General features: G+C 40.2%; 1 protein-coding gene across 2 annotated transcripts in view; it reads right to left on the bottom strand.

Annotated features, from left to right (window-relative positions):
• Positions 1-1156: 1156 nt before the first annotated feature.
• Positions 1157-26177, bottom strand: part of LOC126299306 (mucolipin-3-like) — a 180953-nt gene continuing 155932 nt past the window's right edge. For both annotated transcript variants that reach the window (XM_049991107.1, XM_049991106.1), the window contains 5 exons: positions 20211-20318; positions 14001-14123; positions 7779-7985; positions 6161-6312; positions 1157-1435 (listed from right to left, as the gene is read on the bottom strand). In XM_049991107.1, coding sequence (XP_049847064.1) covers positions 1351-1435; positions 6161-6312; positions 7779-7985; positions 14001-14123; positions 20211-20318 — 675 coding nt within the window. In that variant the 3' untranslated portion in view covers positions 1157-1350. The remainder of the gene's footprint in view (positions 1436-6160; positions 6313-7778; positions 7986-14000; positions 14124-20210; positions 20319-26177) is intronic.

Raw genomic sequence — 26177 nt, 5'->3', positions numbered from 1 at the left:
GTACTCATATGGTCCTTCACATCTCAGTTTTTGTTCAATACAGAGTTAACAACATAGACACTAAAATACAGCTAATAAAATCAATTACCTGACTACTACACACATCCTTCTGGCAACTGAGGTGAGATTAAGTAGTCATCCTTCAACTAAAATTAGGGCTCAATCTGATGACACATAGCTTCCTGCTCCAGTAAGATGACCCTATGAGACTTAGTGCTTATGGCTAAATTACCCTCTGATCTGTTTTAACCGATGGTGGGATGAATGTGACATGACCTAAGATTTTGTCAAGTGTGTAACTTTCTGCGTAAATTATTAGGAACGTTGCTTTAATGTGTTATCTGGGCAAGTGGCTCTTTCTGGGTTTTCTATAAGTAATCAGCCAGCCACACTACAGACCAACCAGGATTTTAACTGCACATTTTAAAATTGACAATATTGCAATTTTACATTCTGTATGGTTAAGTATGTGTTTAGCTGAATGCAAGTGAAAAGGAGAGGTGGGGGGGAGGTGTAACTTTAAGTGAATTTTTATTTTATGTTCTTTTGTTTTTCACCTATTTTAACAACATGTACGGATGATAAGGGTAGACCTCACTATGGGTGGTTTCCTTTCATTGTGAGGTTTGAGTAACCTGAACCCTCTCATCCTAGAGAAATGAACTAGTATTTCAAACAGCTAGGACGGTATCATCACTCTTATGTTTGTCTACTGGCGATACTAATGATGTTGCTTCCTGAAGTTACATACTGGTCACTAATTCCATCTCTGAGCTAACAATATTTCTGTTCAAATCTCAAGGTAGTCACAACTAGAAAACATATGAACTTGGGTTTCAACAGACTCCTCCTTGATCTGTGACTATCATATGAACAATCTCAAATGTTTTGGCTATTGCAGTAACAGGTCTTTATCAGGATGATACTACATACTACTGATTTGCTAACAGTACAGCACTATTTCGTTCATTCAGTTACTGGCCAAGGTGATTTTCACACTATTAGTGATTTTAATTCTCCATTTTCTTGTGTGTTTTCTGTTCATTTTCATGATATACAGTCATTTAGATTGGTGAGGTTTCTTACAGGATTAGGACAGAGTACACGAGCATATTTTGGAAGGGGAACACTAATTCAATTAAAGAGAGAAGAGCACTTATAAAAATTCCAGATGTTTATATAAATTTTACACAAAGACTAGTTTGTGGCTATATACATAATATGATACTCGCTTGTAGACAGTGTACTACTACAATTGCTCAAAACTGTTAACAGAACAAAATGATTATACAATATTCACAAAATATTTAGCACCAAATGTTTCAAAGAATTCAGAAATGTCTTAGGTGTCTAAATACAGTTTGCATTTGTAACATGTGTGTACGTAGACTTTAAACCACTGGAATCTGTACACTCCAACGCCACATATGGTTTCCTGAAAAAATGAAAAGGGTAGTGTAATAGTCTGAACAGTATCATAATATCCACACAACTACAAATATTATCACAAACTCTGAACATCCACATAAGTTTTGAAGCTGAATGCAACAGCAGAGCTAATAGCATACAAAATGTTTTTTGTTTTCAATGTATACACAGACCACCACCACCACCACCACCACCACCACCACCACCACCAATGTGTGTACTAGGAAATCTCTGGTAAGTCTCAATTACTTGACTGCCTTTATGAAGGTAGCCACGTGTGTGTGTGTGTGTGTGGGGGGGGGGGGGGGGGGGGGGGGGGGAGGGGGGGGCGCAATTCAGAAGAAGGCCTTTTGGCCGGAAGCTTACATGTTTAGCAGTGTATGTTTTGCCTATCTGTGACTCAGCATCTCCATTATATGGAGAGTGCCGATCTATCCTTTTCATAATATTGTCAGTATTTGGTCCTTGATTTTCCATTTTTAAACACATTATGGCACACGTGGGTAAAGAATTCTGGTATTGTATGTCTCATTAGAGGTACAGAAATGTGGACCAAATAGCTATTTCGAGTATTTACTGGACAAATTCTGTTAAAAATACACATTTTAGTTTAACAATAGAAGGAAAATAATAGAGTGCTACTCACCATAAAATGGGACATTTGAATTGCAGACATGCACAGTGAAAAGACTATTTTCTTTTCTGAAGAAGGCTTTGGCTGAAAGCTAAACATGTAACACACAGACATTGTTCACACAAGCATGCACACCTCATTGCCATCTCTGTCTGTTCGGACCAGAATTCATCACATTGAATGACAGCAACAATCTGGAAGGGGAGGGGACAGGGAGATGGGAAAGGGCGAGGGGAGAGGAGGGGACAGGGAGATGGGAAAGGGCGAGGGGAGAGGAGGGGACAGGGAGATGGGAAAGGGCGAGGGGAGAGGAGGGGACAGGGAGATGGGAAAGGGCGAGGGGAGAGGAGGGGACAGGGGGAGGGGAAAGGGCGAGGGGAGAGGAGGGGACAGGGGGAGGGGACAGGGCGAGGGGAGAGGAGGGGACAGGAAGATGGGAAAGTGCGAGGGGAGAGGAGGGGACAGGAAGATGGGAAAGTGCGAGGGGAGAGGAGGGGACAGGAAGATGGGAAAGTGCGAGGGGAGAGGAGGGGACAGGAAGATGGGAAAGTGCGAGGGGAGAGGAGGGGACAGGAAGATGGGAAAGGGCGAGGGGAGAGGAGGTGACAGGGAGGGGGGGAGGTGACAGGGAGGGGGGGAGGTGACAGGGAGGGGGGGAGGTGACAGGGAGGGGGGGAGGTGACAGGGAGGGGGGGAGGTGACAGGGAGGGGGGGAGGTGACAGGGAGGGGGGGAGGTGACAGGGAGGGGGGGAGGTGACAGGGAGGGGGGGAGGTGACAGGGAGGGGGGAGGTGACAGGGAGGGGGGGAGGGGACAGGGAGGGGGGGAGGGGACAGGGAGGGGGGGAGGGGACAGGGAGGGGGGGAGGGGACAGGGAGGGGGGGAGGGGACAGGGAGGGGGGAAGGGGACAGGGAGGGGGGAAGGGGACAGGGAGGGGGGAAGGGGACAGGGAGGGGGGAAGGGGACAGGGAGGGGGGAAGGGGACAGGGAGGGGGGAAGGGGACAGGGAGGGGGGAAGGGGACAGGGAGGGGGGAAGGGGAATGTGAGATTGGGGAGGGGAGGGACAGGGAGGGGGGTGAGGGGTGAGAGGAGAGGAGACTTTTCCTGCCCCCTCCAGATTGCTGCTTTTGTTCAACATAACAGCTGCATTCCTGTCTGAGCTGCTGGAGATGCCAGTCAAGTGTTCCTGAGGTGCGCATGCGTGTGAGCATTTTTCTGAAGAAAGCTTTGACTGAAAGCTAAATGTGTAACAGTATTTTTATTGTGACTGACTGCAACTCAACTTATCTTTACAGTGAGTAGCAATCTACCCTTTCCCTCATATTGTTGATATTCCAACTTGGAGTTTCCACAGTCACATTTCAATTTAAGGAATACAGGGAAGATGGTAATCTGCAAATAAACTTTTTGTCTATCTTCGTCATAACTGACTTTATTGCAACACAGATCCAAGTACAATGATAATATTATTAAACATTCTAAATTCAAACAACAAATGAGAGAATAAATGAATCAATTTATAAAGTGTGATGTAAATAGCTACCAAGTACAACAGCTTGGTGGAACTTTGACCATACATAGAAAAAACTGTTGCAGTACTGAAGGTAGCTGAAAGAAACACAATGTGATGAACAGAAATGACACATTCAAAGACAACAATTACATTGAAATTACCATGATATATTATGGTCCCCTGGACTTACCAAAAGCTGATATATGGTTCTGTACTATGGTGTATGATCACTACTGACAGCAGTGCATTCTCTGCAATATACTCCCAAGCTCTCCACAAGGTTGGTAAGAAGTTCTTGTGGTGGGACATTCCCTTCCACCACCAGTGTGGTTGACAACTGCTGGATGGTCATTGGTGCATGTGGATCTGCTGCAGTAAGCCTCCCCAACACATCACACACGTGATAAATGGGAATTAAGTGTGGGGAACGGAAGGCCAGTCCATTTGCTGAATATCCTTTCATTTCAAGAGCTCCTCCACTTGCACAGTTAGATGAGGTTGTGCATTGCCATCCATATAAAAGAACCCACATCCAAGTGCACTCCTGGAAAGATGCACATGGGGAAGTGTCACCATGTTGACTGGAGAGCGTACCATGTTCAAACAATTGGAGGTCAGTGTGCCCATGCACAATTATGCCTCCCCAAACCATAACACCTAGACTATCAAAATGATCATGTTTGACAATGTTCCCATGGGTGCAACATGTACTATCATATGGTGACAGGTGGGAAGAAGTAATGCACCCAGAAATATTGTTGAACATGATCATTTTGATGTCCCAGATGTTATGGTATGGGGACACACACATTACTTGGGTGTACTGACCTTCAAATCTTTGAATACGGTGCACTTACTGGTCAATGTTATTGTAACAGTATACTCCTTCCCCAGGGCTGTCTTTGTAGGGTTAGATTTGTACTCTACTTCATTTTTATGGATGATAATGTGCAACCTTATCAAACAGTGAATGGACTGGACAAGGACATAGTCCTGGATGTTGTTCCAAAAAACAGGGTTTAAAAACCACCGGACAGACAGATGAGATGCCAGGCATAAGAGTAACTGACCCAGACAATGCTTTGTGGAGTCATTTTTAGTCACTACGTGTGGGATGGAGAGCCAGAAGTTGTTTGTGTGTAAGCATGGCAAGAGGCCTAGCAGTGAAATAAGTTTCATAGTATTTCAGATAACGAGCAGGACAAGGGACCCTTTAAAGATGATGTCAGATTAAGCTAGACAAGGAGAGATTCACATGTGAAAATAGCTGTCTTAAGTGCATGAGGAATATACAGGTTAAATGTCAGAGGAAAACAAATTTGTAGAGCTTAATGAAGATGGGAGGCAGCCATAAAATTTAATGTAGTAAATGTATAGTGTTAAATATGCCAGTCTGGTATCATCATGAGAGGCTGGAAGTGATCACAGTGGAGAACTGGTCCTGGGTCTTCCTCATGGAATGTGGCAGTAGTATCACTATATAGTTTTTCATTGAACTTTTAAGAATTTGTAAGGAAGCCACTGCAAAGTGTTGCAGTAGCAACCACAGGCTGTTAAGCATAATCTGGCAACATAGGTTAGAACAACACACACACACACACACACACACACACACACACACACACACACACACAGAAGGGTTGCAACATGGGCCAGCTGTGCTTGGCAAAACCTGCACAGCCCAGTGATAATAGCCAGAGCAGATAGAATGACGTCACCACACTAGGGACCCACGTTGTGAACTACATGACTGGGGAGGAGAGGGGAGGAGGTGTGCAACAAAAGCACCTCACAGCCATGTAAATAGGAGTGAATTTGAGGCAGATTCATTTGGAGTTCAGCACTATGGCCGCACCACCAGGTCCATGCTAGACGCCGAGACTGATCACCGCCAGCTGCAGTCATGGGTTAAAGACTGTGTTAGTCAAGCGCCCCCCCCTCCCTCCAATCGCACCAAGTCCCCTCATGGAACTTGGTGCCACAGTGCCGCTGCTCTGCCATTACCAGAATCCTGCCAGGTTGGTCACGTCCGGTGCACAGCGTTCTTCAGCTGACTCCACAGTGGATGCAAGCACGGCCCTGAGTTTCTGGGTGCAGCCATTCTGCAGTAGAATGCATTTGCAGCAAGAAATGTGGTGCTGATGGTGGGCTCATGGCCCACGGACACACTGCCCGGTGCTGCCCAGTCGGGAGTTGGCAACGTAGGGCACCTACGTGTGCAACTCCGACAGGTTGGAAGCCGGCCAGATTTGCTGGAGTTGTGTGTATGCCATCCATTACTAATGACACAATGTGTATTTGAAGTTGAATAAAATACTACTCTCGAACACCCGTGTGTCATCGGCCCCTCTGTCCCATCACACTGCCACTCACCCTACCGAGTGCTGTCAACACTCAAAATGAAATGGAGAAAGCGTGTGGTCATTAGAGCACATACTAGTTAGGGCAGGGGACAGAACATCCTGAATGATGCAATTATTCTGTAATATTCAACTGAAATTATTTAGGGACACTGCGGAGAATCAAAATCGAGACAGCACAAGTGATGTTTGAAATTCATTTTACTAAAATGATTTTTATTACCTTTGGCAACAACATATCCTGTCAATAAAATCACTGAGGGATGATAATGTTGTTGATAGTGACTCATTTTGAATTGCTGAAACAGCTTCATCTCTTCCAGAAGAAACAAATATCTGAAGGTCATTTTTTGGAAATCCTGTCTTGTAGTACAGCTGAAATAAAATAAAACTGTTTTACTGTGTTATGAAAGAAACATAACAATGCAGTTTTCCAAACTAATATTACACAAAAATCTTTTTATGTGCGATGCCTCAGAACAAAAGGTTGAAACTTGCTATTTTCAACTTCTCTATTGTATCAGAAGCAATGCTAATCATCAATTATTAATATTGTTGTTGTTGGGGATGTTCTTGTTACAATATTAAACTGCAATGACTCCCTCTAATGTCTGTGGTAACAAAAACTATAATGTCCCAAATTTGGCCCTTATGGGATGGAGGGAGAAAAAGGAAATTTACAATATACTATGAAAAATGAGTTCATGAGAGTGAGCATAAATGCACATTGGACAACAATGATTATTAGCCAATGCAATCCCAGCTTTGTCATTTAGTGATTTAGAGGCAGGTGGAATATCTAAACCAGAATGGCCAGACCTCGATTTGAACCTCCTATTCCAGAAGAAAAGTCCAGTGCTTTGACTAGTGTGACACTTTGTATAGTAATAAGAAAGGACTTGATTTCTTTATGAGACTGAAAGAAACAGGAAAGGAAAGCTGGTATGAAGGAAAGTAACATAAAAAGAACATGATCAGCATAAGTAAAAGTATGAAGTTAGAGTAATGCAAATATTGTAAGTAACATCACCTAATCACATAATACACATATAATGACCAAAGCATTACAGGTTTAACATTGTCAGTGCCACATATGCAGAACTTTTCTACCCTGTGCCTTTAGTTGCATGCAAAATCAAATTGCAATTTATTGTAATTAAGGTCCAAAATTTTAATTATAGTAATCCTAACATTTATATACAGAGTACCCACAAAGCTGAGAATAATCTATAATGCTGTGAAACTTTCATGTACACACTGCATACATTCCAATTAATACCAAATGATGAGTTAATTTTACTATCCTGAAAACTAGAAGCTGTAGTAAATCAACTCACTTGACTTTTTGAACACCACAGCAATGAGCCTAATTAAATATGCTGTTTGGGTGTTATTAATTAACTGGAACATAGGTCCAATGTAATTATTTATGGACACAGAACATAAACTGTCAATGATTAGTACCTCATAAACTTTGAGATTTCCCGAGATACTGTCATAAGCTTGACCGAGGAACTTTATATGAGAAAACAGCACTGCAATCTGAGCTAAGATTCCCTTCGTGAATAGCTGGCTGAATTTACACACATGCAACAAACTTTAACAGATGGTGTAATTAATATTCCAGCAGTTCTGCATCTTCCTTAAAGATAGTTTGGTGAACTAGACAAACCAGAAATTTCACAATAATAAGGAGGTTCCTTACAACAGGTTGCTTATAAAAGAATTTTGTGTAAAAGCATAATGTATGTGGGCCACCATACTGTAATGATCCCGATGAGGAGAAATGTGTTATATCTGAAGTTGTCTGAAATGCAACATTAAAAATGAACAGTACTTACCTTTATTGTTTCATATGCATCCATTATTACTGATATGAAGAGGCTGAGAATAACATATATATACAGGCTAATGAAGCCATATAGATAAATTCGGCTGTACCACCATAACATTGGTGATTTTAAAGACATTATGGAGAAAGTTGCAAACATGTCATCACCATTAATCAGGGCAAACAAACACTCAGATGTGCTTGCTAGGGATCGGAACTGCAACAAGAAGGAAATCTATTAAAATTTTTAACTGTTTGTATCACCAACAAAAATTTAACTGAATTTTCATAATCATACGTAATAAGAATAGACAATAAAAGATAATTAAAGATAGCTAAGAGGTAAGAAGACTGGCTAAAGATGGGTTGTATGTGATGCCACAACATGATACCAGCTTCATGTTTCATCATTTTCTAAGAAAGTAGTTTGCAGCCAGAGGTTGGAATGCACCAGGAAATTACATACTCAACAACAAACAAACTGTTTACATTAAGAATAATGATGTAATGGGACAGAACTTCAATTGTGAAAAGGAGGCTGATGATTGAATGTGAACAGAAACAGTCTTCAGGTAGTCAAGGAAGAGTCTGTAAAGGAACTTACTTACAATGACACATAGCTGTTGGAGATCAAAGCAGAAATGCATTATTTAAATAATAAAACACTGTGCCAGTTAGGTATCTTTTCATGCATAGAACAATGTGTTTTGATAGTTTATTTTGATTATCTAGTAAAGTGAGTACATCATCAAAATGCACCATGCTATGCATGAAAAAATACGTAACTGGTCAGTGAATGACTCAGTTGCAGACTTTCTAAAAACAACATCAGTTATGATGAATGAAATTAATAAATACATTAGTTGGAAGACAGAACCAACAATGATAAAATTGCCAGAATATTGAAGTTTGTATGTCTTAGGGATGGGAATAAAAGGTAAGAATATACAATTTGTTGGTGCGAAGGGGTAAACATATCCAGAAGTTACCCTTACAATGCCTTCTTAAATTGACCTGAACAGCAAGTCCAGAGTTATGGGAACAGACTTGTGTTGTCAACAAGAGTTAAGACCACCTGTTAACAGGGAAAATAATCATAATGAGTAGCTGTGACAATAAATTGAAAATGATTTTGTATATGGTGAAATTTGAAGGTGTTTGTGAAGATGTGAGAAATAATGCAAAGTCAGGCAGGAGAGAACGATGTCATAAAAGGCTGTTTAGGGACAGTTATGCAGAAGTTACACTGTAGGTGAAGGAAAGAAAATTTTCCTATTGTGGCGGTGTTGTATTCTGCATGGATGAAAGGGACAACGTTTCTGTACAGGATTCATTAATGGGTTGTGTGCTACTAGGAGGCAAAATAATACATGTGGTAATCTTCAGCTGAAGTATGAGAATCTTCACCTGAAGTACACGAGAACCTTTACAAGAATTATCTGATTAAACATAGGGGTACAGTTGAAATGGGAATGTGTGGGTATCGCTGCTTATACGTCAGTCATACAGTGAGCCAACTTTCCCGACACACCCATGCACTTTGTTTAGAACCTACCAAATGAGTGAGTGAACACGTGACAAAAATGAAATTAGATCACAGTTTCCATTAACCGGTGATCACAACAATAATTGCATTTGCATAACAGTTCCACTCTAACACCGATCCCAGAGGGCATACACTACTCAGTGATGTGTGTTGTACGATTATGTGAGTGCGGGAGAACAGTGGACGCATGTCTGGAATGAAACAAACCTTTTTCTCATGATTGCGTGGCACCATGTATTTCGCGGAAGTGATGAAGAGAAGATGGATATAAATGGAAAGCACCAAACAAACTTCCGTAGGCGTCTGTGGGGAGTTCGCATTAAGCTTGACCCCAGTGGTTTGCAGATTGAAGTTACAGACTCTGTAAAAATGCATGTACTGTACAGCAGCTCAGTTCACACTGCATTGCTTTTTCTGCTGATCTGCAACCATATGCACCACACATTGCCACACTTTTGCCTATCGGCAGGTATGCACGCCGACAGATATCTGATGCATCCAAGTTGCGTGGGCTGTGAGCAGCTTTGGTCTGTTCATGCATTTTTGTGGTGCAGCTGCCACAGAGTTAAAGGCGAGACTAACATGGAGATCTAACAGCAAGACAGTCTTTGAGATAAAGCCAATAACTTTATTGGAATTATCATTCAGTTTGTCATGTTCTTAAGTTTCATGGTGCAGTGAATTGAGGAGGTTGGCTAGGTTGTTTCTACACAAGGACTGAAGTTTATTAAGAGGACTGTACAGAGTATATATCCAAAATGAACTCTATACACTTGCTTTTAACTCACCAGCATGTCCTATCAAGTTATCTCCGAACTTCTTGTCTCCGTATGTGCGGAGACTCTGCTGATCAGTCTCCACTGTTACCCATTTAAATGGAAACTCACCACATTAATCAGTTGAGGCACAAGTGGAGTTTACCAGTACAAAACAGAAAGGAAGTAAACGAATTTTAGCTTTGAAGACTGCTGTTAGCGATTCTGTGATGACAGTACAAGAAAACAGGGCATGGCAAATTGCATCCTCTAGTTTTTGATGAGCTATTAAAATAAATTTAAAACAATCTTCAAAAAAGTTACACTAGTTAATGATAAGCTACACAACTTGCTATTTGGCTACAAACCCAAGTTGCTATGACTAAAAGAATACATGAATTGTGTGCATTATGTTCACAGGGACAGCCAGTGATGTTTGTCTATATCCTGTTTTCACATGATAGAGCACATGTTTTCTCATGGTGGGTGTGGAATAAAAAAAGAATACTACGATTTTGTTTGATTTGGATGAACTTTGTATGTTTCTCATCTGAAGGGTGGACTACGGCATCAAATTTTTTCAGACTCCACTAACTGCAATGTAGCACATTGGCAATTTTATACATTGCATCAATTTTTCTCTTGTGCCCTCCACAGTCTCTCCACAGCCTTTTTAGAGGCCATCTGATCCCAACTACCTGTCATTTTGGTCCTGTCAGAGCTACTTAGCAACAGCATTTTACACCTAACATCCACATTGTGACAACTAGTTTCACATTCCTGCACGCTTCAATAAGAAGGAACAAGTTGACAAGTAGGAAGCAGCCACAGCACCACCATTCTCAATCTCTTGATACTCACTGACCAGTAACGGGAAGGATGGAATCCATATAGCACTGGTTTAAAAGTGGCACCTTGATTTTTAATGTAAGCAACTGTCAACATTAGACAGCTCCTTTTCTTATCTCTAGACAGACGGATCAGGGCAATAATCAGACATGTATTTGCTGATGTGATGTTTGTTTTGTCAAGCTTGTTATTAGCTTCAAGAGCAATACTGTGTAGTGTCATTGGTAAACTGAAAACAATTAAGACTACTCATAATGACCAAGACACCAGTCTGGGGCAGAATTCTTATTGTAAGTGCACTGATTATATTGCAGAATTATCCTGTTCTGTAACTCATATTTATTGAGAATCTTTATTGCAGAAGACAGCTTCACATAAAGTGAGCGCACCTCCTGTTTATAAAAAGAATAATAAAAATGCATAAGGTTACAAATCAATATCCCTAATAACTCTGTCCAAACAGGCCTTGGAAGGCCCAATGGTACCGACTGGCTGTCATGTCATCCTCAGTCCACAGCCATCACTGGATGGGGATATGGAGGGACATGTGGTCAGCACACTGCTCTCCTGGCTGTATGTCAGTTTACGAGGCCAGAGTGGCTACTTCTCAGTCAGGTAGCTCCTCAGTTTGCCTCACAAGGGCTGAGTGCACCCTGCTTGCCAAGAGCACTCAGCAGACCAATCCAAGTGGTATCCCAACCTGACAGCACTTAACTTCGGTGACCTGATGGGGCAAGGCTGTTGGCAAACAATAGCGCTAATGCCCACCTATTATGGGATCCCAGGGCACTTTCTAACCTGAATCAACATGATATTTTGGATGAAGTGCAACCTCTTCTGAAGAACCAGCACAGGTTCAGCAAAAACTATTTATCAGAAAAATGGCTCTTTTTCTGACATAGTACATTTGCAAATAGTAGACATATACATGGATGGGTAAACGTCACTCTTCCAAAATTTTTAGATGGTATTTTACATTGTACCACAATGACTACCAATAATACTCTGCCTATAGCTTCTGGTTGAAAGGTTATAGCAATCTCCTGGAAGCTATTACATTCTGTAAATATGTAAGAATAATATTAAGAAGCGAACAAGCATTTGTAATCAGTGGTATAGAACACTCACATTTGTTCCAGTGTTTACTGTCCTTATCAAGTAAACCTATTGGACAATGTATGGATTCAGAGATGCAATGCTAATATCATAACTGGTTGGTACGGCTCCTAATAAAGGGGAACGGAGATTCTCAGACTACCAGAATTGAAATGTTTGGATTGAAAGAAATACTGCTTTTTGGGAAAATCTACTGGGTAAATTTAGGAAACTGGTATTTATGGTAGACTTTATAATAATTCTGCTGCTTTCACTGTACCTCTTACTTAGGGACCATGAGAATGAGTTAAGAGAAACTAGGAAAATACAAAAGGCATTCATTCATTTTCCCCCTCACCACATGTGTGAATGGAATAGAACAGTAAGTGGTTAACTGGCAACAAGTAGCCACTGTCAAGCACTATAGAACAGTTTGCAAGGCATATACATGGATGTAGAATTGATGACCAGAGTGCAAAGGTGGGGGACAACTCAGAAAACTTTGCATAAAAATTGCAAACATGTCAAAGCCACATAGCTGTTGAACCCTATTACCACAGGATGACAATATTATGTGAATAAATTAATAATTTGGCTGCTCTTGTTTTGCTCTGTGTATTTAGTCACTGCTTTGTAGCTGTATGTGTTATTTGTGGACAAACTTATTGCTGTTTGGTTATTCATTTACTGAACTGCATGTCTCTGTCTCATAAACCTGCAATTAATAGTATACAGGGTGAGTCACCTAACGTTACCGCTGGATATATTTCGTAAACCACATCAAATACTGACGAACCGATTCCACAGACCGAACCTGAAGAGAGGGGCTAGTGTAATTGGTTAATACAAACCATACAAAAATGCACGGAAGTATGTTTTTTAACACAAACCTACATTTTTTTAAATGGAATCCCATTAGTTTTGTTAGTACATCTGAACATATAAACAAATACATAATCAGTGCCGCTTGTTGCATTGTAAAATGTTAATTACATCTGGAGATATTGTAACCTAAAGTTGACGCTTGAGTACCACTCCTCCACTGTTCGATCATGTGTATCTGAGAGCACCGAATTACGTAGGGGTCCAAAGGGAACGGCGATGGACCTTAGGTACAGAAGAGACTGGAACAGCACATTACGTCCACATGCTAACACCTTTTTATTGGTCTTTTTTACTGATGTACATGTACATGTACATGTACATTACCACGAGGGGTGAGGTACATGTACACACGTGGTTTCCGTTTTCAATTACGGAGTGGAATAGAGTGTGTCCCGACATGTCAGGCCAATAGATGTTCAATGTGGTGGCCATCATTTGCTGCACACAATTGCAATCTCTGGCGTAATGAACGTCGTACACGGCGCAGTAAATCTGGTGTAATGTCACCGCAGGCTGCCACAATACGATGTTTTATATCCTCTGGGGTTGTAGGCACACATTCTCCTTTAACGTACCCCACAGAAAGAAGTCCAGAGGTGTAAGATCAGGAGAACGAGCTGGCCAATTTATGCGTCCTCCACGTCCTATGAAATGCCCATCGAACATCCTGTCAAGGGTCAGCCTAGTGTTAATTGCGGAATGTGCAGGTGCACCATCATGCTGATACCACATCTGATGATGCAACAGACGGAACTGATTACGTATTTGTTTATATGTTCAGATGTGCTAACAAAACTAACGTGGTTCCATTAATAATAATAATAATTAAAAAACGTAGGTTTGCATTAAAAAACATACGTACGTGCATTTTTGTATGGTTAGTATTAAACAATTACACTAGCTCCTCTCCTCACGTTAGGTCTGTGGAATCGGTTCGTCAGTATTTGATGTGGTTTACGAAATATATCCAGCGGTAAGGTTAGGTGACTCACCCTGTATAAGCTGAGTGTAAAGTGGGTGAAACAATACAGTTAACAACATAATACTTTTCAGTGTACAAATAAGCTATAATGATAAAAATAATTACAGAAATAACAGTCACCTTCATGTGATATGGTCCCAAGATGAGCCATCCACAAAATGTAAAGCCTGCATAGATAAGAAGTGCACATAAAAGAAATCTCAAAACATGGGGTGTTGCTTTCTTGAGTGTAAGAATAACCACCTGAAAGAGAGAGAGGTTTCACTTTTAATGTAATTTAAAAATCATGATTCTAACAGTTTTGATTGAAAACATGCACACAATAGTAATCTCAACACATGACTGATCCAATTAGGAGATCATGACGACTTGGTGTTAGGATTCTCAGTGACAAGTTTATCACTGCTCTTCCTACAAGAAAAAGAAAGGTATGTTATAAATGGGATAAATTCATATACTAACATTTCAAAAACCTTGTCAGAATCTCACTGGTCTTGCACATTTGTACTCAAATTCAAATCTATTCACAGATATTCTTAATACTAACCCATACTGCCTGTTTAAATTATACTGTTAAAATGCTTGGGGATAACAGTTGGTGAATCCATTTAGTCTCCAGTGGCATGCCTCCTTTTTGTTATTGAAATGAGATGTAGTTTCAGCCAACCTAAGTATAGGAAATAGCTATTTGAAACATGGGTGGATACGTGAACACACAGTATTTACAAAAAGGTGTATTATATAGTGATGAACTTTTGTCCCTCAGCCGAATACACTCTTTCTTCAACTGAAATTTTTAAAAAATACAGTTTCAAGTAAACAAAATAATGTACCAAATCAATCACGAAATATGTTGGGCCTCTGATGTTTCTGAGGCAACAGTTTATTCTAGCCACAGATTATTACTTACACACTCAAAATGGAATGAAAGAAGATTAAGGTTTAATACCCTGTATAGGATGTCATTCAAGATGCATTGCTCAAACTTTGATTCAAGAATGGTGAAGAGGAAATTAGACAGGTAAATTTTTATGTAATCACCCTGACATTTGCCTACACATCTTACGGAAACTGCAATTGATGTAAATCAGGATGACCAGTAAAGTTTCATGGATTTCACAGAAGCACATTCACATTTTTGTGCTTTTATTAATAAAGATTCAAAAAGTCTTTGAAACAGCCATCATTTGGATGTGCTAGCTCTTCTTACCTCCTGTCATTGCAAAGAAAAATCAGATAATTTCCATCTTCAAGACAAAGATTGTTTATTTTTGTTTTTACAGTAGAGATTTCTACACTTCATGCTACCTTCAGTAGGTTTTGATTTATCATTCTGACACGCAAAACAGTATCATTTATTTTGTGCTGCTATAGTGTAAGTACCATACTTTATGCAGCTTATGATTTTTCTGGTGCTGCCTTCAATGACTGTCGTAGAATATTGTCAATGACCTTAATAAAAATTCTGGTCATATGTAAAAGCTATTAGTGTCACCAAAGTGAAGTGTCCAGTCACTCATGGACGAGATTGGAACTGGAAGCAAAGCAAAAGCAGAAATGCTTAACTCTGTTATCAAAGATTCCTTTACAAAGGAAAACCAAGAGCTATTGCCTCATCTAATTCTCGTACCACTAAAAAGATGATTGAAATAGGTATTGGTGTCAGTGGCGTTGATGAACAGCTGAAATTGCTAAAATTGAAGAAAGCCTCAGGGCCTGATGGAATACCCATCAGATTCTACACAGAATTTGCAGATGATTAAGCCTCTTTGTTAATTATAATCTACTGTGAATCCATTGAACAAAAAAGTGTGCTCAGTAGTTGGAAGAAAAAGATCACACCTGTCTACAAGAAGCAGAGCAGAAATGATTCAAAACACTACTGTCCAAAATCTTTTATATCTTTCTGTTGTAGAATCTTGGAACATATTCTGAGATCAAACAGAATGAGGCACCTCCAACAGAACAACCTTCTCCATGCCAACCAGCATGGATTTCTAATACAAAGATCATGTAAAAACCAACTCACTTTTCTCCCGACATCCGGAAAGCCATGAATCGAGAAAGGCAGGTAGATGCAGTATTTCTCAATTTCTGAGAAGCATTTGAGTCAGGACCACACCTTTGCTTCTTATCAAAAGTATGATCATATTGGGAATCGGATGAAATATGTGACTGGATTGAGGATGCAACATGTTATCTTCATTGGAGAGTCCTGAACAGATGTAGAAGTAACTTTGGGTGTACCCTGGGAAGAGTGTTGGGTCCCTTGCTATTTATGTTGTATATTAATGATCTTGTAGACAACATCAATAGTAATATCTCATTTTTTGCAGATGATGCAGTTTTCTACAATGAAGTAGTCTGAAAAAAGGTGTACAAATATTCAGGTACAACTTGATAAGATTTCAAAGTGGTATAATAACTGGCAGCTTACTGAAATGCAACCAATGAATATAATATCAGTGAGTCACAGTTGGAATCTGCAAACCCGTACAAATATTTGAGTGTAGCACTTAGTAGGGAGATGAAGTGGAATGAACCCACAGGCTCAGTCGCAGGTAAAGCAGGTGGCAGACTGATTTACTGGTAGAATACTGTGGAAATGCAACCAGTCTTCAAAGGAAATTGGTTACAAATCACATGGGTGACCAATCCTTAAACATTGCTCAAGTATGTGGGACATGTACCAAATAGACCTAGCATGAGATATTGAATATATACAGGGAAGGGCAGCACGAATGGTCACAGGTTTGTTTCACTTGCAGCAGAGTCACAGATGTTGAAAGAACTAAACTGGCAGCCTCTAAGATAGACAGAAACCATTCCAAGAAAGTCTACTGACAAAGTTTAAAGAACTGGCATTAAAATGATGACTAAGGATATTAGACAACACCCTACAACATATCACTTCCATAGGGATCTTGAAGATACGACTGTATCAATTACACCACTCAAAGAGGCATTTGAATGCTCATTTTTCCCACACTCCATATGTGTATGGAACAAGAGAGAGCCCTAATAACTGGGACAGTGGGAGCTAACCTCTGCCATGCTCTTAACAGAGATTCATAGGGTGTAGATGTAGATGGTTCTGCAGATGATCTGGAACACGGGAGTTTGTCCTTCAGAAGCAGCAACATTTTTTCTTTAAAAAAACAAACTGTGGCTCTGTCAGCACCTAAGTTCCACTTAGCATAGGTATATCAGTATTTCTTAAATGTATCTCATGGAAGCACAAGCATAAGAGTCTTTCCTGTGAAAGAACTTCAAATCCTTTGCATATGTCCTGAGTCCATTTCCATTTCACTGAATAATGGGAGCAATACTATTTGAACATTTTAGCTTATCCTTCTATCTTGGTAATGAGTACAAGAAATTGAAACATTGACCTTCATTTGGAGAACTCTACATCTGTTGCAAGAGATACCACATTTTGTGTGTTGTTCTTGTCTGCGTCGATAACTGAGTGGTCAGCATGATGGAATGCCATGCAACGGGACCTGGGTTCGATTTCCAGCTGGGTCAGAGATTTTCTATGCTCAGGGACTGGTTGTTGTGTTATCTTCACCTTCACCACCACCACCACCACCACCACCACCACCACCACCACAGCAGCAGCACTGCTTGTACTACTACTACTACTACTACTACTACTACTACTACTACTAACACTCTCAAACTGAAGTCCTCTAAGGTGTTATTTAAGATTTGGAAACAGATCAAAAAACGGATGTGGCCTAGTCAGGACTGTATGGATGATGATCGAAGACAGTGGACCCAAGGTGTTCAATTGTTGCAGCACCCTATGGTCTAGCACTGTCATACTGAAGGAGAGAGAGTACCTCATGTGTGGACAAACTCTTCAAATTTGAAACTTGATTACAGCATGCTGTTTCTCATGTACCGACACAGTTACGCTACACATCACCGTGTTACACACACAATTGAGAGCCTCACAGTCGCCTGGGGCTCCACATATAGAGACGTGGAAAATAAAGATATAAAGTGCTAATAATGTTTGTTTTATTTAAAAAACTTCACGAGTTCTCACTTTTTAGTGTGTCCTCATTATAAAACCAAATACATTGCACTGGATGGTGAGTGTTCTTTAGAGGCAAATGGTCCATCAGGAGTGCCACGGGAAGTGTGACAGGACTGTACATAAATGATTCTGCCTAATAGGGTAACCAGCAATCAGCAACTATTTGCTGATGACACTGTAGTTTATGGTGAAGTTTCACCTTTGAATGACTAGAATGAAACAGGATAACTTGGATAGAATTTTTATTTGGTGTAATGAGTGGCAGCCTGACCTACATCTGAGAAAATTTAAATGAATGAAGATAAGTATGAAAAGCAATCATGTAATCTTCAAATGGAGTATTGGTGGTGTGCTGATTGAGACAGTTGTGTCGATTAAATATCTACATGTAACATTGGAAAGTAACATGAAATGGAGTGAGCAAAAATATTGGAAGTAGGGAATGCGAATAGTGGACTTCAGTTTATTAGGATAATACTAGAAAAGTGTAGCTAATCTACATAGGAGACAATGTACAGGTGACTAGTGCAACCCCTTCTTGAGCACAGTTTGGGTGTTTAGGATCCCACAAACTGAGATTAAAGAAAGACACTGAAGCAACTCAGAGGCAGGCTGCTAGATTTGTTACCAGTAGGTCTGAAAAACAAGTGAGTATTACAGGAATGTTCTATGAACTCAAATAGAAATCCCTGGAAGGAAAAAGGCATTCCTTTTGCAAAACACTACTGAGAAGTTTTAGAGAACCAGCATATGATCATGTTGTGTAAGTACCAAAAAGACAAGATGTGACACCAAGGCTTGTATGGAAGCATATCAACAATCTTTTTCCTCGCTCCATTTGTGAGTAGAATAGGAAAGAGAATGAATTTCTACCATGCACTGTATGGTGATCTGCAGAATATGTACATAAATGTAGATTTAATGGATGCGCCATGCACAATGCTATTTCACTTTATGCTGCCATTTTCTGCTTCTTCATCCCTCACGAATGGTGGTGTTAGATACTCCTATCCTTTGTGCCTTTCTTAATTTAGTGTAAGATATTTATTTGGAGACCTTCAGTTAAATTTTTCTCCACAGCAAATGCAGAACAGTGTGTGTTCATACAGCATGATCATTACAGAAACTGAAGCAATATAGAAGCAAGGTATATGCTGTTCCCAGCTCATATGCATCTGATCGACAGTATCTACAGGTTGTTTTGCCTTAACATATACTCATTGTGTCTTCACACTTTTAAAAACTGGAGCAACACACATCACAGTGGGTCAAATTTAATATACTTATTCAATGTTTGACTGCCAAACCTAAGAACAGAAGCCACTGTTTTTGCAAACACAAATGATTTCATGATGCTACTTGTTCCCATATCATCTTTAGTTTTGATGTTGAGATGTGCACAAAACTTTTTCATGTTGCTACACCTTTGGGAAAACTGAAGGCACTGTGCAGTTCTACTTTAGGGGATATGTCCTTTTAAGAGAGGATGGCAACCTGTCGAGGCATAGTTGTTTCAACTAAAAGTAGTTCAATTTCATAGTCTCTTCAATGACTTAAAAATTCCAAGAGACATCTTCTAGACCTTTCTGGATGTAAAATAAGAAGTGCCCAAGTTACTACCCATGAGGCATACATAGCTTATGGAGTGCTGTGAAGAAAATGAGCCTACAATATACAGTCAAAAAGAAACATTTATTGTCATTAAAATGCAGTTTGCGCTGTACATAGTTTTACATCAAAGCATGTGAAATTTTCACCTGAATGAAGGAAAGAGAGAGAGAGAGAGAGAGAGAGAGAGAGAGAGAGAGGGACAGAGAGAGAGAGAGAGGGACAGAGAGAGAGAGAGAGGGACAGAGAGAGAGAGGGGGAGAGAGAGAGAGAGAGAGAGAGAGAGAGAGATAAATAAACAGGCTCTGCTTATTGCAAAGAATATTTTCTATTTAATAAGTTCATGAAAAAATGAAGAAATGTTTATAGAAGGATATGTAAAACAGTGATGCTACTTGCTCCATATACTCTTACATTGTGACTGAGCCAGATGACTGGGCAAATTGATTATGACCTTATCCAATGAACTGTACTTGAAATCACCTATAGTGATTTTCCTAAATCAGAAAAACCTACATAAGAATGACTTTATGGGATCTGAACCCTGTTGCAGCAGAACAGCAATTTTATGATCACTGTGCAACAAGAAATTTATACTTAATATGAAAAAAGTTAAGGAATGTGAACAAATAATAGAACTAGTTTTCGGAAAAAAATAATGAATAGTAAATACTCACATTGTAAGTCTTAAAAAATCCCAAATACCTCAGTACTCCAAACCACACTAGGAGATTTCCAGTCCCCAAAAGTACACTGCAAATGTTCCACTGATCTCCAGCAACTTGCTGCAATAACAAAAACGCAAAATTTAAAACACAAGTAGCTGTTATAACCAAAAAAGTTTAAATATACCTTTAAGGGGTTTCTTTAAGATCTTACATTCAGTAGTGCAAACTGATCTGTGGGTGATGGATAAAGATGTAGTATCTATAACTATATCATACGCCGCAAGCTCCATATACTCTTACATTGTGACTGAGCCAGATGACTGGGCAAATTGATTATGACCTTATCCAATGAACTGTACTTGAAATCACCTGGAGACAAGAAGAATCTTATTCCAGTTAAGTCTGTCGCTGCTCAAGCCCTGCTGGATGGTCCTGCTGTTTTCTGCAGTTGCAGACTGAACTTTAGTTTAGATATAAATGATTCATTTGGTCATGGCAACGGATGGTTTACTGTAGCCATTGTGGCGGAGGGTACTTTTAGTACCACTATCTCATCCCCCCAACCCTGTTCCACTCGCGAATAGTGCGTGGGAAGAATGATTGTCAGTAAGCCTCTGATTTGGCTCTAAATTATCAAATTTTCTCCTCATGGTCAATACGTTAGATGTATTTGTGGGGAAGTAATATGTTGTCCGACTACTCCTGAAAAGTGCTGTCCCGAAACTTCAATAGTAAATCTCTTCGTGATGCACAACACCTCTCTTGTAACATCTGCCAGTGGTCTTTATTTGGCATCTCCGTAATGTTCTTTTACAAGTTAAACGATCTCGTGACGAAATGCGCTGCTTTTCATTGGATCTTCTCTATCTCTTCTATCAGTCCTACCTGATAGAGATCCCAGATAAATGAACAATGCTCAAGAACCGGGTGAACAAGTGCCTTGTAAGGTTCTTTTGTGGATGAGTTACATTTCCTTAAGGTTCTTCTGATGAATCTGAGTCTGGTGTATGCTTTTCCCACTATCTGTTTTATATGGTATTTCACTTAAGGTTGCTCTTGATAGTTACACCTAGATATTTTACAGCAGATGCTGTCTCCATCTGTTTGTCATTAATAGTGTAGCTGTAAAATAGTGGATTTCTTTTCTTATGTATGCGCAATGTGTTACATTTATTTACATTCAATGTCAACTGCAAGAGTCTGCACCATTCATTAATTCTCTGCAGGTCGTTCTGCAAATTCTAACTATCTTCTGGCATTGCTACTGTGGTATAAACAATTGCATCATCTGTGAATAGCCTTAAAGAGCATCTGACACTTTCTACTATATCATTTATATACAGGGTGGTCCATTGATAGTGACCAGGCCAAATATCTCAGGAAATAAGCATCAAACAAAAAAACTACAAAGAACGAAACTTGTCTAGCTTGAAGGGGGAAACCAGATGATGCTATGGTTGGCCTGCTAGAAGGCCCTGTCATAGCTCAAACGGAAATCAACTGCAATTTTTTTTTTAAATAGGAACCCCCATTTTTTATTACATATTCGAGTAGTACGTAAGGAAATATGAATGTTTTAGTTGGACCACTTTTTCGCTTTGCGATAGATGGTGCTGTAATAGTCACTAATGTATAAGTACGTGGTATCACGTAACATTCCGCCAGTGCAGTCGGTACTTGCTTAATGATACATTACCCGTGTTAAAATGGACCATTTACCAATTGCAGAAAAGGTTGATATTGTGTTTATGTATGGCTATGATCAAAATGCCAATTGGCATGTGCTATGTATGCTGCTCGGTATCCTGGACATCATCATCCAAGCGTCCGGACTGTTCGTCAGATAGTTACGTTATTTACAGAAACAGGAAATGTTCAGCTCCATGTGAAACATCAACCACGGCCTGCAACAAATGACACCGCCCAAGTAGGTGTTTTAGCTGCTGTTGTGGCTAATCCGCAGATCAGTAGGAGACAAATTGCACGAGAATTGGGAATCAAAAAATGTTGGTGTTGAGAATGCTACATCAACTTCAACTGCACCCATACCATATTTCTATGCACCAGGAATTGCATGGTGATGACTTTGAACATTGTGTACAGTTGTGCCACTGGGCACAAGAGAAATTACGGAACGATTACAAATTTTCTGCATGCATTCTATTTAGCGATGAAGCGTCATTCACCGACAGTGGTAACATAAACTGGCATAATATGTACTATTGGGCAACGGAAAATCCACGATGGCTGTGACAAGTGGAAAATCAGCAACCTTGGCGGGTTAATGTATGGTGTGGCATTATGGCAGGAAGGATAATTGGCCCTCAGTTTATCGATGGCAATGTAAATGGTGCAATGTATGCCAATTTCCTACGTAATGTTCTACCGATGTTACTACAAGATGTTTCACTGCATGACAGAATGGTGATGTACTTCCAACATGATTGATGTTCAGCACATAGCTCGCGTGCAGTTAAAGCAGTATTGAATAGCACATTTCATGACAGGTGGACTGGTCGTCTAAGCACCCTACCATGGCCCGCACGTTCACCGGATCTGACAGCCCCCGATTTCTTTCTGTGGGGAAAGTTGAAGGATATTTGCTATCATGATCCACTGACAACACCTGACAACATGCGTCAGAGCATTGTCAATGCATGTGCGAACATTACGGAAGGCGAACTACTCGCTGTTTAAAGGACTATCGTTACACGTATTGCCAAATGCATTGAGGTTGACTGACATCATTTTGAGCATTTATTGCATTAATGTGGTACTTACAGGTAATCACGCTGTAACAGCATGCATTCTCAGAAATGATAAGTTCACAAAGGTACATGTATCACATTGGAACAACCGAAATAAAATGTTCAAGCATACCTACGTTCTGTATTTTAATTTAAAAAACTACCTGTTACCAACTGTTCGTCTAAAATTGTGAGCCATATGTTTGTCATTATTACAGCACCATCCATCACAAAGCGAAAACATAGTCCAACTAAAACATTGATATTTCTTTATGTACTACTCGAATATGTAATAAAAAATGGGGTTTCCTATTTTAAAAAAATGGAGTGGATATCTATTTGACCTATGGCAGTGCCATCCAGCAGGCCAACCATAGCATCTTCTGGTTTCCCCCTTCAAGCTAGACGAGTTTTGTTCTCTGTAGTTTTTTTGTTTGACGCTTATTTTGTGAGATATTTGGCCTGGTCACAATCAACTGACCACCCTGTATATTGTAAATAGCTACGGTCCTACCACAATTCCCTGTGGTACTCCAGATATTACCTTTACATCTGTCAATTTGGTTGTGTTAAAAGTGACATGTTGAGTTCTATCTGCAAGAAAGTCTTGAATCCAATTGCAAGTTCGTTCTGATGGCAATGTGGTATGGTGTCAAATGTCTTCCTGAAATCAAGGAACACAGCATCAACCTGAGCACTGTTGTCATCTGTGCTAAGGATGTCATGGTGGAACAGAGCGAGTTGAGTTTCGCGGGATCTCTGTTTACGAAATCCATGTTGATTTTTGTATAGGAGATGTTCTTTTTCCAAGAACAATATAATTCTTGACCATAAAACGTGTTCCATAATTCTACAACAGATTGACCTCAAGAATACAGGTCTATACTTGTGTGGATCTGTCTTATGGCCTCTCTTAAAAACGGGAATGACCTGCACTTTTTTCCAGTCGCTAGGTACCTTTCATCGCTCAAGAGATCTATGATGAATTACTGCTAGAAGGGGAGAAAGTTCTTTCACATAATCTTTATAGAATCTTATAGGTATCTCATCTTGTCCTGAAGCCTTTCTACTACTAAGCGATTGTAGGTACTTTTCAATTCCGGTTTTGACGTTTGCATGATGATTGAAAGGACAGACAGTGTTATGATCTGCAGTGAAGCAACTTCCGAAGACGAAATTCAGTATTTTGGCCTTCTCTCTGGTATCTTCCATCTCAGTGCCAGTGTGGTTGCTGAGAGAGAGAATAGATGATTTTCTACATCTACATTTATACTCTGCAAGCCACCCAACGGTGTGTGGAGGAGGGCACTTTCTGTGCCACTGTCATTACCTCCCTTTTCTGTTCCAGTCGCGTATGGTTCGCGGGAAGAACAACTGTCTGAAAGCATCCGTGCGTGCTCTAATCTTTCTAATTTTACATTCGTGATCTCCTCGGGAGGTATAAGTAGGGGGAAGCAATATATTCGATACCTCATCCAGAAACGCACCCTCTCAAAACCTGGCGAGCAAGCTACACTGCGACGCAGAGCGCCTCTCTTGCAGAGTCTGCCACTTGAGTTTGCTAAACATCTCCGTAAAGCTATCATGGTTACCAAATAACCCTGTGACGAAACACGCCGCTCTTCTTTGGATCCTCTCTATCTCCTCCATCAATCCGACCTGGTATGGATCCCACAGTGATGAGCAATACTCAAGTATAGTTCGAACGAGTGCTTTGTAAGCCACCTCCTTTGTTGATGGACTACATTTTCTAAGGACTCTCCCAATGAATCTCAACCTAGTACCCGCCTTACCAACTATTAATTTTATACAATCATTCCACTTCAAATCGTTCTGCATGCATACTCCCAGATATTTTACAGAAGTAACTGCTACCAGTGTTTGTTCCGCTATCATATAATCATATAATAAAGGATCCTTCTTTCTATGTATTCGCAATACATTACATTTGTCTATGTTAAGGGTCAGTTGCCACTCCCTGCACCAAGTGCCTATCCGCTGCAGATCTTCCTGCATTTCGCTACAATTTTCTAATGCTGCAACTTCTCTGTATACTACACCATCATCCGCGAAAAGCCGCATGGAACTTCAGACACTATCTACTAGGTCATTTATATATTTTGTGAAAAGCAATGGTCCCATAAAACTCCCCTGTGGCACGCCAGAGGTTACTTTAACGTCTGTAGACGTCTCTCCATTGATTACAACATGCTGTGTTCTGTTTGCTAAGAACTCTTCAATCCAGCCACACAGCTGGTCTGATATTCCGTACACTCTTACTTTGTTTATCAGACGACAGTGCAGAACTGTATCGAACGCCTTCCGGAAGTCAAGGAAAATAGCATCTACCTGGGAGCCTGTATCTAATATTTTCTGGGTCTCATGAACAAATAAAGCGAGTTGGGTCTCACACGATAGCTGTTTCCGGAATCCATGTTGATTCCTAGAGAGTAGATTCTGGGTTTCCAAAAACGACATGATACTCGAGCAAAAAACATGTTCTAAAAGTCTACAACATATCGACGTCAGAGATATAGGTCTATAGTTCTGCGCATCTGTTTGACGACCCTTCTTGAAGACTGGGACTACCTGTGCTCTTTTCCAATCATTTGGAACTTCCGTTCATCTAGAGACTTGCGGTACACGGCTGTTAGAAGGGGACAAGTTCTTTCGCGTACTCTGTGTAGAATCGAATTGGTATCCCTTCAGGTCCAGTGGACTTTCCTCTGTTGAGTGACTTCAGTTGCTTTTCTATTCCTTGGACACTTATTTCAATGTCAGCCATTTTTTCGTTTGTGCGAGGATTTAGAGAAGCAACTGCAGTACGGTGTTCCTCTGTGAAACAGCTTTGGAAAAAGGTGTTTAGTATTTCAGCTTTACGCGTGCCATCATCTGTTTCAATGCCATCATCTGTTTCAATGCCATCATCTGTTTCAATGCCATCATCTGTTTCAATGCCATCATCTGTTTCAATGCCATCATCTGTTTCAATGCCATCATCTGTTTCAATGCCATCATCTGTTTCAATGCCATCATCTGTTTCAATGCCATCATCTGTTTCAATGCCATCATCTGTTTCAATGCCATCATCTGTTTCAATGCCATCATCTGTTTCAATGCCATCATCTGTTTCAATGCCATCATCTGTTTCAATGCCATCATCTGTTTCAATGCCATCATCTGTTTCAATGCCATCATCTGTTTCAATGCCATCATCTGTTTCAATGCC

The sequence above is a fragment of the Schistocerca gregaria genome, chromosome X (assembly GCF_023897955.1).
Source record: "Schistocerca gregaria isolate iqSchGreg1 chromosome X, iqSchGreg1.2, whole genome shotgun sequence".
In the NCBI taxonomy this organism is placed as follows: Eukaryota; Metazoa; Arthropoda; class Insecta; order Orthoptera; family Acrididae; genus Schistocerca; species Schistocerca gregaria.
This window is presented reverse-complemented; position numbering and strand designations above follow the sequence as displayed.